The sequence below is a fragment of the Spodoptera frugiperda genome, chromosome 10 (assembly GCF_023101765.2).
Source record: "Spodoptera frugiperda isolate SF20-4 chromosome 10, AGI-APGP_CSIRO_Sfru_2.0, whole genome shotgun sequence".
Lineage (NCBI taxonomy): Eukaryota > Metazoa > Arthropoda > Insecta > Lepidoptera > Noctuidae > Spodoptera > Spodoptera frugiperda.
The window spans coordinates 760,042-774,273 of record NC_064221.1 but is presented as its reverse complement, the minus strand read 5'-3'; the positions used below and the strand labels follow the sequence as shown (position 1 = coordinate 774,273).

The 14,232-nt window shown below is 35.7% G+C and overlaps 1 protein-coding gene across 2 annotated transcripts in view; it reads right to left on the bottom strand.

Moving 5' to 3' along the window:
* LOC118277196 (oxidative stress-induced growth inhibitor 1) overlaps window positions 1-14,232 on the bottom strand; it is a 79,556-nt gene that overhangs the window by 22,715 nt on the left and 42,609 nt on the right. For both annotated transcript variants that reach the window (XM_035595914.2, XM_035595915.2), the window contains exons 2-4: window positions 6,274-6,663; window positions 1,416-1,521; window positions 853-952 (exon numbers count right to left, since the gene is read on the bottom strand). In XM_035595914.2, coding sequence (XP_035451807.2) covers window positions 853-952; window positions 1,416-1,521; window positions 6,274-6,346 — 279 coding nt within the window. In that variant the 5' untranslated portion in view covers window positions 6,347-6,663. The remainder of the gene's footprint in view (window positions 1-852; window positions 953-1,415; window positions 1,522-6,273; window positions 6,664-14,232) is intronic.

Below are 14,232 nucleotides of genomic sequence, written 5' to 3'. Positions count from 1 at the left end.
AACGGTGACATGGTTTTATTAGTGACACATTACGATATTGACATTATTCTGATTATAGGGTCATTCATGATCGCGCGACGATCTCCGGCCACCGTAAGTGCGGGCCTGCGGGTTTATCGGGTAGCTCGCGGTTCGACCAGAACCAGGACCCGTAGGAACGGCGCGTCGCGTTCCGCGCGCGCCTCAGTCAGACCACCACAGATGGGGCCCAGTAGGGCTGATGCCTGATCCGGAGCTGCGGACTACCTAGCGGGTTTACCGGAGCTCCGGCTCGAAAAGCAGGAGAAGGAACGGGGTGGTTTTTAGTCAGTAAGAGTCTGACACTCCCTCTCGCCTCAGTCATTAGATGATATTCCCACCTCAAAAAAAAGCGTATCATAAAAAGATGGGACATAAAAGATTGATATTTATCAAATAAATTACCTACATTGTACATAAATACATAATAATTATTATGTATAAAAAGCGATGTAATGGTGGTGTCACGTTGATTGTCATGTGGTTATATACCTACCTATATAAGTATATTGTATGTTTAGGTGACTATGCGGTTGATATTATGCATAATGATAAGTAAATAATGGTAGGGCATTTATAATGTTTATTATATGAGAATCTATATAACTGATATAGGTATAAAGCTGAAGAGTTTGTCTGTTTGTTTGTTTGGACGCGCTAATCTCCGGAATTACTGGACCGATTTTAATAATTCTTTTTGTGTTAGATAGGGCATTTATCGAGGAAGGCTAGATGCTATAAAACATCGCACTATGACTAATAGGAGCCGAGCAGAGCGGGTGAAACCGCGCTGAAATAGCTAGTATAATATAAAGTTAGGTATAGAGGACTTACCAGTAAAGGAATGGGGTTCTGGCTTCTACCCTCGAGCCCCTCAGCCAGCTCCAAGAGGTCTGTTTCATATAAACTCTGTCCACGGGGCAGGTTTGATAGTCTGCAACGAAATTAACCCCTTAAATACCACTTTTCAGATAAACAATTATGAAAATTGGTTTGAGCTTTAAAATCTAATAAAAGATTTAGAATATCTTATGAAATTTAGTTAGTAAAAGATTTTTAATTACTGCCTCGTTGGTCGATTTGTCGCAAGTGTGACGCAAGTCGGACAAAATATTACTTTTTTTCGGTTTTCGAAAATTTCTCATCGGTAGCACGGAGTCTAGAATTGTGCCCAGTATATGGCAATAGGCTCACCCCCTATTACATGGGACTTATAACACAAATGGTGAATAGTGAGTGTACATTGCGTAATGTGCACGTCTACCTATCCCTTCGAGGATAAAAGCCGTGACGTTGCATTTTATAAGGATTTTTATTGGATTCGGATCGCCATCAAATTCTCTTTATAACACCAACAAAACTGCAATCCTTTTATTACAAAATGTGATAATATTTACCTGGCTCTAAGCATCTCATCGATGGGCAAGTCATCTGGTATCTCCTTGAGGTAGGGCACGTTGCCGGCCAGCATGAACGAGGTCACCATACCGCTCGGTCCATTGCCTGCAGAAAAAAAAACAATAACGTCAAATAACCGCACAATGTCGCTCAATAGATGGCGTTAGTCTGAACTTCGCGTGTTTCGTCCAATAGGGAATTAGCTAGTGTCCACACCATTGGACGTTGAATATTTGACAGCTGCAGTGATTGGACAAAAAATGAAAGGACAAATGTATATTTGCGCCATCTGTTGACCAAAAACGGCAACCCCTATTTATTATGGAAATGTCATACATAGTAAAGTTGAATATTTGACAGCTGCAATGATTGGACAAAAACAAATGTATATTTGCGCCATCTGTTGACCAAAAACGGCAACCCCTATTTATTATGGAAATGTCATAGTGTACTGATGACATAGTCTAGTTGGATTACGTCACGATCCTAAACCTTCATTTTAGCATGGAATGTGGAAATCGGATAAAGTCGTGCAGTTAATTCAATATTAATGGGATCTATTCATTATATCTATAGGAAGTGCATAATTATGTCGGTTGCTATAACAATTATCTTGCCATACTACGTATTTAATTACTTATGTATTTCTATGTAGATAATATAATAAATAGGAACTAATGTGCGTGATACTATGTATTTTCCTGTTAATTGATTTTATTTATTTAATTTATTGATTATAATATACTAGCTGACCCGACTCAAACATTTTACTTTTTTGAACTAAGACCAGAATTTGCCAAATCGGTCCAGCCGTTTACAAGTTTTAGTGAGACTAACCAACAGCAATTGATATTTATATATATGTATAGATAGATTTGACATTGAAAGGCGATTCATTATTGTATTTGATTATTTTTCATTGATGCAATAAACTTGAAGATGATTAGCTGCAGTGGGCGTGATATAAACTGTAAATGTTTTCCGGATTTTCCGAATTATGCTTTGTAAAAACTTTGAATATAATAATTAAGTATTAAAATAATACTAAGCTGCAACAAAAAGGTGGGATTTCTATAGTTTTAAACATAATATTGAAGATAATCTTTTTGACTTTGAAGGCCAAAGATTTTCAGTAGATAAATAATGAATGGGTTATGTAGACGAAGCAAATATAAAGAGTCGTAATCATGCATACTACAAAAATGTTGCCAATTGTCCACATTTTAATGTGCCACTTTTACAGTCTATCTAGAGGGCCGATTTGTTTTATCAAAGTGCACATACATATTATGGCATCTCCTCTTTGTACTAGCTTCATGGTAATTTATAGTCTACTATACGAGTACTTGTACGAAAACAAAATATTGGCTCTCATCCAGGTGTTGATTAGAAGTAATTTAGCATCAATTTTGTTGAGTATATACTTAGTAGTTAGTACTAAGTAAGTAGGAGGCAACAAACTACAAAGTTTCGCATTTTAATATTAGTTGGTTTATAGATCATAATTTATTTTCCTATCTAATAAAAGCTGCATAAATTTATGGATGATAATAATTTGATAAATATAGAAATTGACGTAATATCCAGACGATTTTATCAATAACTGTCCTTCCTTATCCAGGCTATCAGTGTTAGACATGACAGGTGATACGTTCCGGTCTAGATTCACTTATCTGTTAGGTAATATTTGTTAAAATATCGAGATCTGGAAAAAAATATGTAAAAACTTGCACGACTTTTTCATTAAAGGCAAAAATACGCAGAAGTTGCTGTATTTTATTTGCTAAGTTTTTGGTATTCGTATGCAAATATAGTTACCTGGTTCATATTATAATTAAATAAAAATCCTTGTTGACTTTTTATGGCTGAAATTATAAAAAAAAAAAACTCTAAAGAACAAAACGTAAAGTATATTGATCTAGATTTCGGATTAAGATCGTTTTTCTTACATATTATGCTATTAATGGAATTCAATAGGTTTCGCCTCACTCAAACATTAGATCATCACTCGTACTCATAAATTAGAACAAAAAGAAAACCGCTTTATATTATTAATTACCAATTCTACCGAAGTATTATTTCCACTGCCCTAGTGTCCTTCGCCTATTCCATCATGGTGCGGACCATCGCGTGACCCTCAATACTCGGTCAAGGTACTAGGCAGTAGCCAAAACTATAACTGATAATAAATCTTTACTTCTCTACAATAATTTTGAAGAATTGTTTGTTTGTCTGACCCATTTTCCCTAGATATAAATATAAAGGGAACGTGTGTAGGTGGTTTTTGTCGTAGAAATGAGTGTTGGGACGTGTAGGTGATTGGTGACTGTCATTGGATAAATTAGTGCGGCACTGCAGGGGTGCCCACTGATAATTAGTGCTAGGTGATTGGTGTGTCTAGCTTATACTGAGTGGGTAACCCGTTTAGTATGGGTATGTTGCCAATTTTTTATTTATACTGCATAGTGCCTGGTGTTAAATAAATGTTTTTTCTATCTTTCTGTCTCTCTTAGTGTTTAGTTTGTCCATCAGTGGTCATTGTGGCTAATACAAATTAGGGTCTTTTTATTATGAATATCTTTAATTTTAAGTTAAGCTACTTGAGTTTTAATTTCGCGTTAATTTCGATTTAATATTATTAGCTTATTTACATAACTATGAGCTATTTTAAGTAAAGATTAATTAAACTATTATAATGTTTATTTAGTAGATGTTCCGGTTGAATGTTTCAGCAAATTATAATAATTATAATTATCTAATAGAAAAGGTCACCAATGAACTAATTACTTTAATTACAAACTATTATGTCATTGTGAACCTTAAAACAACGCAGTAAGATAAGAAAGTACAGTACCCTGCGATAAAACGTGCACATTTACATTCAATATATCCGAAAATACATCTAAAAATACTTTATGAAACGGTATTTCGGTTCATTAAAATTATCTTCCATAATTTTATTAGAGCATGATGTTAATGACTCAAACGAATGGAATAAGTACCTCGATTCGATTTTTTCAATAAATACATATGTACAATAGAATTGTTTAGTAACATTAATTAGCAGCATTCCGCGACAATCGCCGCATCGTGTGTCGCGGAATGCTGCTCATGAATATGAGCCTCTAGCATGGCTTGAAACTGGTCGAGTTCATCGTCAAACATAATAATTAATTTAGTATGTCTCACGAAAGTTATAATAAATGTATGTTTAGTAATGTAATACTTACAATAAAAATAAATTACATATATAATTTCCAACAATATTATAACTCCTCTCTCCTAATAAAATAAATTCTCTTTATCTTTATCTAATTCTTGCTGTGCCCGACAGGGTCGATATTAATCTTGTATTATTTCCATACAATCTGTATACATTATATTATGGAATGCAATAATGTATTGATTTTATTGTAACTTTCGTGAGACATACTAAATTAATTACTATGTTATCGGCTTACGTAATTGTTTGACGAGGAACTCGACTAGTTTCAAGCCATGCTAGAGGCTCATATTCATGAGCAGCATTCCGCGACACACGACGCGGCGATTGTCGCACTGCTACTGAGTAGCATACCTCTAGCATGGCTTGAAACTAGTCGAGTTCCTCGTCAAACAATTACGTGAGTAAGCTGATAACATAGTAATTAATGTATTGAGTATTGAGTAAAATACGAAAATTTTATAAAGATCGATATGTAATACTTATTACATATAATACATTGTATGCATGATGGTACAAGGGGTCAATTGATGTCGCCTGCACATTCGAGCCGGGTCGGGGTCACAGGAACATTCCATGCGGCCATGTTTAGACTTCGTTATGCACTTAATTGATAGTTGCGAACTACAATTAGACATTTATTGCGCTGATGAAGAGTGACTGAGTGACTTTGTATTTATGCAATTTTAATTTTAATTTTAAATAAACATTGCCCCACACTAGGATTTTCTCCTGTGTCGTGGGTGCGTTTACGAACATACAAGTTCACATACACATGACACCCAGACCCGAAACAACAATTTGCGGATCACACAAAGAGTAGCTCCGTGCGGGAATCGAACCCGTTACCCGTTGCGCGGCAGCCAATTGCCGCACTGGCCGTGCAGTCAAAGCTGATTCAATTACATATCTCTATCGAAAGACGTATGTAAGATTCGTAGCAATTGGCGATCTGTTATCTCTGCCTACCACCATGGGAGACAGGCGTGAAGTTATGTATCTTTGTATAACAGATCCATAAAGGCAACTCTTAGCTAGGTCTTACTAACAGTTACAATTGCGTATTATCAAAAAGAGGATTAGATTAAGTAATTCCTAAACAATTAAGATTAGCTAGTAAGTACCTATAATTCCTTTTTACTGTTATATTGCTTTATAAGAGAATATTACGATTACAAGAGCAATGCGAAAATTCGAGAAAGTTTTTAAGATTTTTTTTATAGTAGAAAGTTAATGCCTGATATGAATTAAACTTCTGTATTAGTCTGCCTAGTTGGTCGAGTCGCAAGTGTGACTGCCGGACAAGGGGACTCGGGTTTGATTCCCGGGTCGGGCAAAGTATTACTGGAACCTTTTTCGGTATTTCAATAATTTCTCAGTAGTAGCACACAGTCGTAGTAGAGTTTGGAATTGTGTCTAGTAAATGGCAATAGGCTTACCTCCTATTACATGGGACTTGTGGGACATATCAATTGGTGAAAAGTAGGTGTACATTGTATAGCGGCATTCGGTGAGGCAGTGGTACTTATCACTCCGGTCGAGCCGGCCCATTCGTGTCGAAGCATGATTCTCAAACACTTAAAAAATATATGTATATCTATATCTATAAAAAACTATAATAATTATAAACTTACCGATAACAACAACTTCTTTGTACACGACGTCCTCCGACAACGTGTGCTGGCACGATTTCATACTGTCTTTCATTTTACTGTCCGATCCTATCGCATACAGCCTCCTTTGATCCAGCCTTTTTACTTCAACGTCACTGGTATTAATTATCTGTGCTTAGTTTAGTCTATGGCTACTTCTATTCGATTGGTGGATTTAAATAGCGAATTCTAAATTCTAAATGCAGTCAGAATAAATACTTTTTTTTTCAATAAAATTAATATCACACGCAGTTTTGAGTCTTACGGACTGTTTTATTTAGTCTATTTTCCTTCGTCGTTAAGTTTTGGGTTTGTGGTAGTTTGTCAAGGCTATCGTGGTTTGTGTCGGTTCTCTGAGGTTCTTTGTGTTATCTGTAACAATAAGAGATTCACAGGTTAGTAAATATGATCATATTTCTTAAAGAATTGCAGTTAACAAAACGGCAGTTCTAAAACATACAAAAAAGTATGCTTTAAAATCTCAAGTTACTTATTTGTTTAACTAAAACATCACGGTTTATTCACGTATGTACATTAATGGAGAAAAGCTCTACTACTTTCGAGTCACAGAGGGACTCTTCATCATAACCAACGTCCATTAATGTAACCTTTAGTGAGTAAACAGTAATTTTTTAGTTAATTTTGTATGTCTCACGATAATTATTATAAAATAATACACATTTCTTGTTTCATCCATTATTTAAGTTTCCATATGACCGTGTCATGTACGATCTACAGTTTTTTGTCCCAATACTTAAAATAAAATGCAACATCATGTTTGTTATTATCAGCATATCTTAAAAAGCCATAAGTTCAGTGACGATAACTCATTACTCGTTATCAGTTATATACTTAAACAAAAATTTTGACACTAAATACATAATGACATGTAATATTGCATGACATAGTTATGTAGTAGGTACTTATAGACTATGTTACATAGGTACTAGTCATGGCGCAATAGGTCGTTAGTCTCGTAAATATAAGTTTGATAATCGTAAGATTGGTAAGGTTCAAGGATCTGATATACATTAATCAAAAGACTGACAGTTCAAAGCAGTGCTATGAGCTTCATACTCGCTTCCTGAGAGGCGGGCTTTTTTATGGATTAGGGGGCAAACGAGCTGAGATCACCTGATGGTAAGCGATCAGCGCCACCCGTAATACAAGGAGTCACACGTCCGTTGCCGGCCTTTTAAAAAGGAATACATACTTTTCTTAAAGATTTGAAAGTCGTATCGGTTCGGAAATACCACCGACGGCAACTCATTCCACAGTTTTGCTGTGCAAAGCAGAAAGATTCATGGCGTTGTGTTGTAGTTTAGAAAGAGATCAGGTTTATCATAAAGCGGTGCAGTCCAGTCTTTGTCTCGAAGAGCAGGGGTAACGTCCTGCAGGGGTAGGTACGGGGTGGTTTTTAGTCAGTAAGAGTCTGACACTCCCTCACACCTCACTCAAGGCAGAAGTATACTGTCATCGCCACAATAGACGTTTTATAAAACAACATTACTTATAATATAAATAGCCATCTCTCAATATGGAGCACGTATCTGCACTTGCGAACGTTGTACACTACTTGATTACTTATAAATAATGATAATATGAAATTGGTAGATAACACGCAGTGAGGGGGCCGTTATCAGCTCGTAACATTGTAAATTATTTATATTGCTTTTGTATGAATAGGCTTTGGCTAATTTATATGAATTGGGCATTTTGAGGTATTTGACATGTAGATATTTATTAGAGGGTTTATGGCACATTAACCGTATACAGAAAAAAGTAGGTGAGGTTTTTTGTTCGATGTTAATATGTAGAATGTATTGTGATCGCCAAGTTTTTTTTTGCTTTGATAAGTCTATGTTTGCCACAGACCCCCTTTCTGCCAGAACTGCGAAGTGAAGATGTGGCTGAAGATGGAGCACACAGACTTAGAAAGTACCTACTCAATGTGAACTTGATTTATTTTGCACTTGGTTGTATTTTTAAGTGTTAGGTATTGAGTGAAAATGAGAAAATAGTTTAAATCTATAGGATGAGATGGACGATATCTAATAAATTAATGCACTATAGACAGCCAAAAGTGGATGACAACCTTAGTCAATATTATAAATGAAAAACCGATTTAAATCTAAAATCTATGGATTGCTAGTTCTATTGAATTTCTGTTAAAGATTTTCGATTAAGATCGAATATTAATATCGGCCGATAGAGCCATAAAAGTCAAACTGCCAGCGAAAAACTTCGAACCCTTATGACGTACATCGGTAAATATAAAAGCGAAATATTATCAGTCATCCGATATTAGACAAACACCTGAATCTGATAACGTTAACATAATGCATATTCAATATAATTAGAACTGAAGAGTATTTGGATGTATTCATATAGAAAACTGACTTTCAGATCTTTTCTAGCCCGTGAGTTGGTGTTACCGGAGTTCCGGCTCGAAGCAGAAGTTGAAACGGGGTGTTTTTTTAGTCAGTAGGAGACACTTCCTCCCCCTAAACCTTACCCAAGGCGATAGAAGTCATTGGATGATTTTTCCATCGTCAAAAAAAGATCTTATTCTGATTCAGCTAAGTAGCGTCACTGAGTCTTAAACAGATCCATACTGTTACAGAACGATTCTAAATAAATCAATCATTAGAAAGTACTTCAAAATGAAAGTGAACTAATCATCTAATATCAACATCATCATATCAACCATGAGACGTCCACTGCTGAACATAGGCCTCCTCCAATGACTTCCAGATAGGTCGGTTGGAAGCGACCTGCCTCCAGCGGCTCCCTGTGACTTTCATCGAATAAGCTGCGTTTATTAGGTAGGTATCTATAACTCTAGGTTGAAGTCCAAACACCTGATTTAACATGAAAACAAACGCCTTATCAGTTGATAAGAAATATAATCAAATACGTCGTAGGGGCTCAGTAGTGTGCAATTAATGACATCATACTATGCCGTCATTTCTTTTATCCAAATTTTTTTTTTTATTTATTTTTTAAAAGAAACGTAGATTAGAATTACACTAGGATTTTCTCCTGTGTCGTGAGTGCGTTTACAAACATACAAGTTCACATACACATGACAACCAGACCCGAAACAACAATTTGTGGATCACACAAAGAGTTGCTCCGTGCGGGAATCGAACCCGCTACCCGTTGCGCGGCAGCCAGTTGCCCAGCCACCGCACCAACCGTGCAGTCAAATTATAAATGTGAGTTTGTTTGTTACGCTTTTACTCCTAAACTGCTGCGTCGATTTGGATGCAGTTTGGGTATAGAGATAGATCATTTTAGAGACGTGTTTTTTCAATAAATTTTTGTATAAAATATGAATGGTAATATGCTATCCGTGTAACTGCTTTAAGTCTATTTTAGTGAATATAAAACTAGCAGGTAAAGTCGTGGGGTAAAGCCTAGGAAGTAGATAAATAAATATGATTCAAAATGATAAATGATGTAGCATATAAATACGATGTATCATTGCTTTTTTATAGATATCAATGCATTTCTAGAATACTTTGACCATTTTGGTTTGCATGACGTCATGATGAATGTCGTTATTCTAGTAATTTTTTTGAAAACATTTTTTTTTTTAAATATAGTACTCCACACTAGGATTTTTTCCTGTGCTCCGTACGGCAATCGAATCTACTACACGTTGCGCGGCAGCCGGTTGTCCAGCCACCGTGCCAACCTTGCAGTCAGGTACAGGTAATAGTTACCAATTATTTATTTATTTAGCTCAATAATTTAATGGCATTCGTAAGAATTGCTATCATCGAGTTTACATTCATAGGTCAAAAACCTATAAAATATTAAAGACATATTTTCAAACATTAAAAAATATATAAAAAAACAAACAGAAGTGCTAATTTACAGCAGTATTTAGAGCGAATATGCGGAAAACATTACTAGTCGTTGGCACTGGTTCAGTCGGCTAAATATAAGTACTTATAGTACTGTGTTAATTCTCTTGTACTTAATACTAGTTTCTGCGAACGGCTTCGACCGCGTTCCCTTTGAAAAAAAGGATTTATCACTCAACTCAGCTCATACCGTCTGTATACCAAATTTCATCAAAATCGGTTGAGTAGTTTCAGCGGTATTGACGGACAAACATCAGAACAAAGTTTCACATTTGTAATATTAGTACGAGAGTGATGTCATTTCTTTTCGTATAGAATTGTGATCATGATATTCTATGAAAGGGTTAACAGAAAGTATGATTTTTCTCAATCATCGAGAAAAAATCTTAACATGTAAAATATGCAAAATATACCTGCTCCTATAATTTTATTAAATTAAATAAATAAGCTTAATAGTTCCATTGATCGTTCAAAAAACCTAAAAATAGAAAAAAAAAACAGTCAACAGTCAAATTTCTTCATTTAAAAATAATTAAATGTAGAAATAAAAAAACAAACTTTGAAATAGCTTGCTGGGCGCTAACATAAAAAAAAAATATTCGGTTCCTAGTTTCATAGACAAATTAGCAAAACAAATTATATCACAGACTATATAGAATGACAATGTACTTTTTTACAACCAGGAAATGGTCAATAAACAAGACATTATGACAAAAATATTTAAATCAGAGGCCCTTGGACATTGATTTATGGTGATAAAGAGGTCGCCCAACGTTTTTATTAATGTTAGGTAGGGCCAGTTACTAATTTAGCAGACATGTGTGTTGAACCTTTGATTACGACGCAATAACATGATCATGTTAAATGTATGTTGTTTAGGTTAGGTTTTTTTTTAGTTGGTTCCCCCCGTCATAAAAAGAAGGTAGGTTTTTAGTTAGAAAAAAAGAAAAATCGATTAGATAAGTTAAAGAGGACATTAACTAGTTTCTGAAGTATTAAACACCCTAATATAATCCCCTAATCAATATTTAACTCATTATCGTATTAAAATTAATAGTACTATTTGCTTGTATAAGGCTCTCCAAAGTACGAATCAGTGCATTCTCTATTAAAAATAAAAAAAACGAAGGCAGTCCGGTTTGCACAATCTGTCGTCGGGGTTTACCAAAGACAAAATTTTTTCCTTATTCATTCATCCTTATCCATAAGTTATGAAAAAATAATTATTTTCCTTAAAAAAGGAGCAGGAAAAAATAATAGTAACATTATTAAGAATGCACTCATGTCATGGCACCTAGATTTATGTCATCGTTTTGTTTTATTTATGTAAAATAGGTACTTAGAAGAATAAGATGTCGGATGATTCAATACCATTGTTAGTTATTTTTCTAAATGTTAATTAAACCACATATCTCGTACGTATATACCTACGAGTATATATAAATCAATTGCTGTTCGGTAGTCTCGCTAAAATTCGAGAACGGCTCGACCGATTTGGCAAATTTTGGTCTTGAATTATTTTTAGACGTCCAGGGAAGGTTTAAAACCGTGACAAAATAATGTTTGAGGCAGTACGAAGTCTGCCGGGTTAGCTAGTTTGTAATAAAAATATTTAAAAGTAAAAGCAATTTTAATTTACTTCACAATCTTGAAATACGCCTTAGAACAAGGTATTTGGTAAGGGAAAAAATCATCCAATGACTTCTCCCGCACTGGGCGAGGTGAGAGGGAGTGTAAGACTCTTACTGACTAAAAACCACCCCGTTCCTACTCCTGCTCTTCGAGCCGGAGTCCCGGTAAACCCGCTAGGTAGTGTACGCCTTAGAACTGGGTAGTTTTTGTTTCTACAAACTAAATTGTGATTAAAGATTATACTTTGAAGTCCCATAAGACCCTGTCTGTACTAATTATAGACTATTGCTATCAATGCTCCTAGGCTTTCATGTCGGTTTAATGAAATTTCTGAGAACTTAAAGGGCATCTTATATTTAATCTTGTATCATAATTTCAATATAATAGTCTATTTTCGATACCGACGATATTAAGTAAGAAGAATTTTCTTGGAATCGTATGACCGAAACTATATATTTAACATTCCAGGCTTATCACATTTTTTATCGGCACGGGAACGGACTTTCTTTAACATTTCAGTAGCCTGACTTCGTACAGTATTAAACGTTTGCCTCTCCAATAGTAAACCTTCTTGCACGATCTTTAGCTCTCCGTATCTAACCACTGCCATTCATATAATGTATTATAATAATATCAAGTGTGGCCGGCTCGACCGGAGTGATACCACGGCTTCACAGAAAACCAACGTGAAACAATGCTTGCGATGTGTTTCGTCGTGTGAGTGAGGTTATCGGAGGCCCAATTCCCTAATCCCAGATTCCTTAACAACCTTTTAATTCCTAACCCCGAAAACGCCGGTGATTGCTTACCATCAGGTGATCCGTCTGCTCGTTTACCGGCGTATATTCCATAAAAAAATCAATGAAACTAATACACAATAAGTAAAGGTAATGTAAACAAAATGGAAGGAAAAATAAATAGTCTATCAGTCCTCATTGACTACGGAAACCCGAGGAAAGTCTATTGAGGATAGTCTGCAGCTATGATTTAATGCTCTTACAGGAAAACTGTAATAATTAATTAGATGACGCATGTAGGTATAAGTTGATAGGTATGGGTGTCGTGTCTTGAGAATAAAAGTAGTTGTAAGGTAATTCCCAATAGTTAAGGATTTGTTTCCTTCCTGCAACATTGGTTTACAAGCTTTGACTAGTGACTTTGTTTGTATAAATAAGAATTAATATAAAATAGTTATTGTTTATTGATCTTTTGGTCTGATCTTCGTCCCTGTACTTATTTTAATACCAATTGGCGAGTTGGGTCAGCAAAAACTTAACGATTAAAGCTTAATCGTTAAACTTTAATCGTTAAGTTTTTGTTTTAAACTAAACGTTATTTTAAAGCCTAATGAGAACACATTTCTATTATTAAACTCGAGAACGGCTGGACCTATCTGGCTAATTTTGGTCTTGCTATTATTTGTAGAAGTCCAAGCCAGTTGGCTTGGACTTCTACGCCTCAAACATTTTTTCTCACCTTTTGAAGTTTCAAAAGGTGAGAAAAAATGTTTGAGGCGTTACGGAGTTTGCCGGGCCAGCTAGTTTCGAATAAATCAAAATAAATAAACAAATGACGTAATACTTTCTTAATGTGGTGATTTGAAAACGAAGACAACACGCACATTCAGCCTATAACATAAAAACGTTTGAATATTTTATGAAATCGCCCACAGATAACGTATACTTGACGTCAACCTTGTTGGTTTTCCGGTGGTCAGCCGCTATCGTTTACAATATTAAAATATTTATGTGAAAGTTAAGTTTGATATGGGAAATGGGTTGATGGCCCTCGATATTACAGAATAGAAAGTTTAATATTGATGCACTGCCAGTGCTGCAGTTACGTTGCAAGTGGGGATGGCTAGGCCATACGCTCCCAACCATATTCCCAAGCAGGATTTAGACTGGAATCCCCAAGGAAAAAGGAAGCGTATCCGGAGCTGCGGACTACCTGGGTTCCGGGGCTCCGGTTCGAAAAGCAGGAGTAGGAACGGGGTGGTTTTTAGTCAGTAAGAGTCTGACACTCCCTCGCACCTCGCCTAATGCGGAAGGAGTCATTGGCAAACCTGGCGGCGTAGTGGAGTGAGGTGAAGCAGGAAGCTCAAGACCGATCGAAATGGAGGACCTCTTTGGACCCTATCTGCCCCATCTAGGGGACATAGGACTTTAAGTCACTGTTAGTGTTGATCATCAAAGTAGCTTTAATCTTTTTTACGGCTGAAATCGAATAGTTTCTAAACTCATTTTCGCATTTGCATAATAATCATCACGAAGTAATTTATCTTTCTTGCAGAAGAACATTAACATTGGTTTACGTTTCGTTTTTTTTTTCTGTCTGACGGCTGGCGTTTAAGTACCTATCCATTCACGAAGCTTAGCGAGCAGGTAAAAACGAGGTTTTTAAGCAATGAAAAACGTGTTTTGTTACTTTATTACTT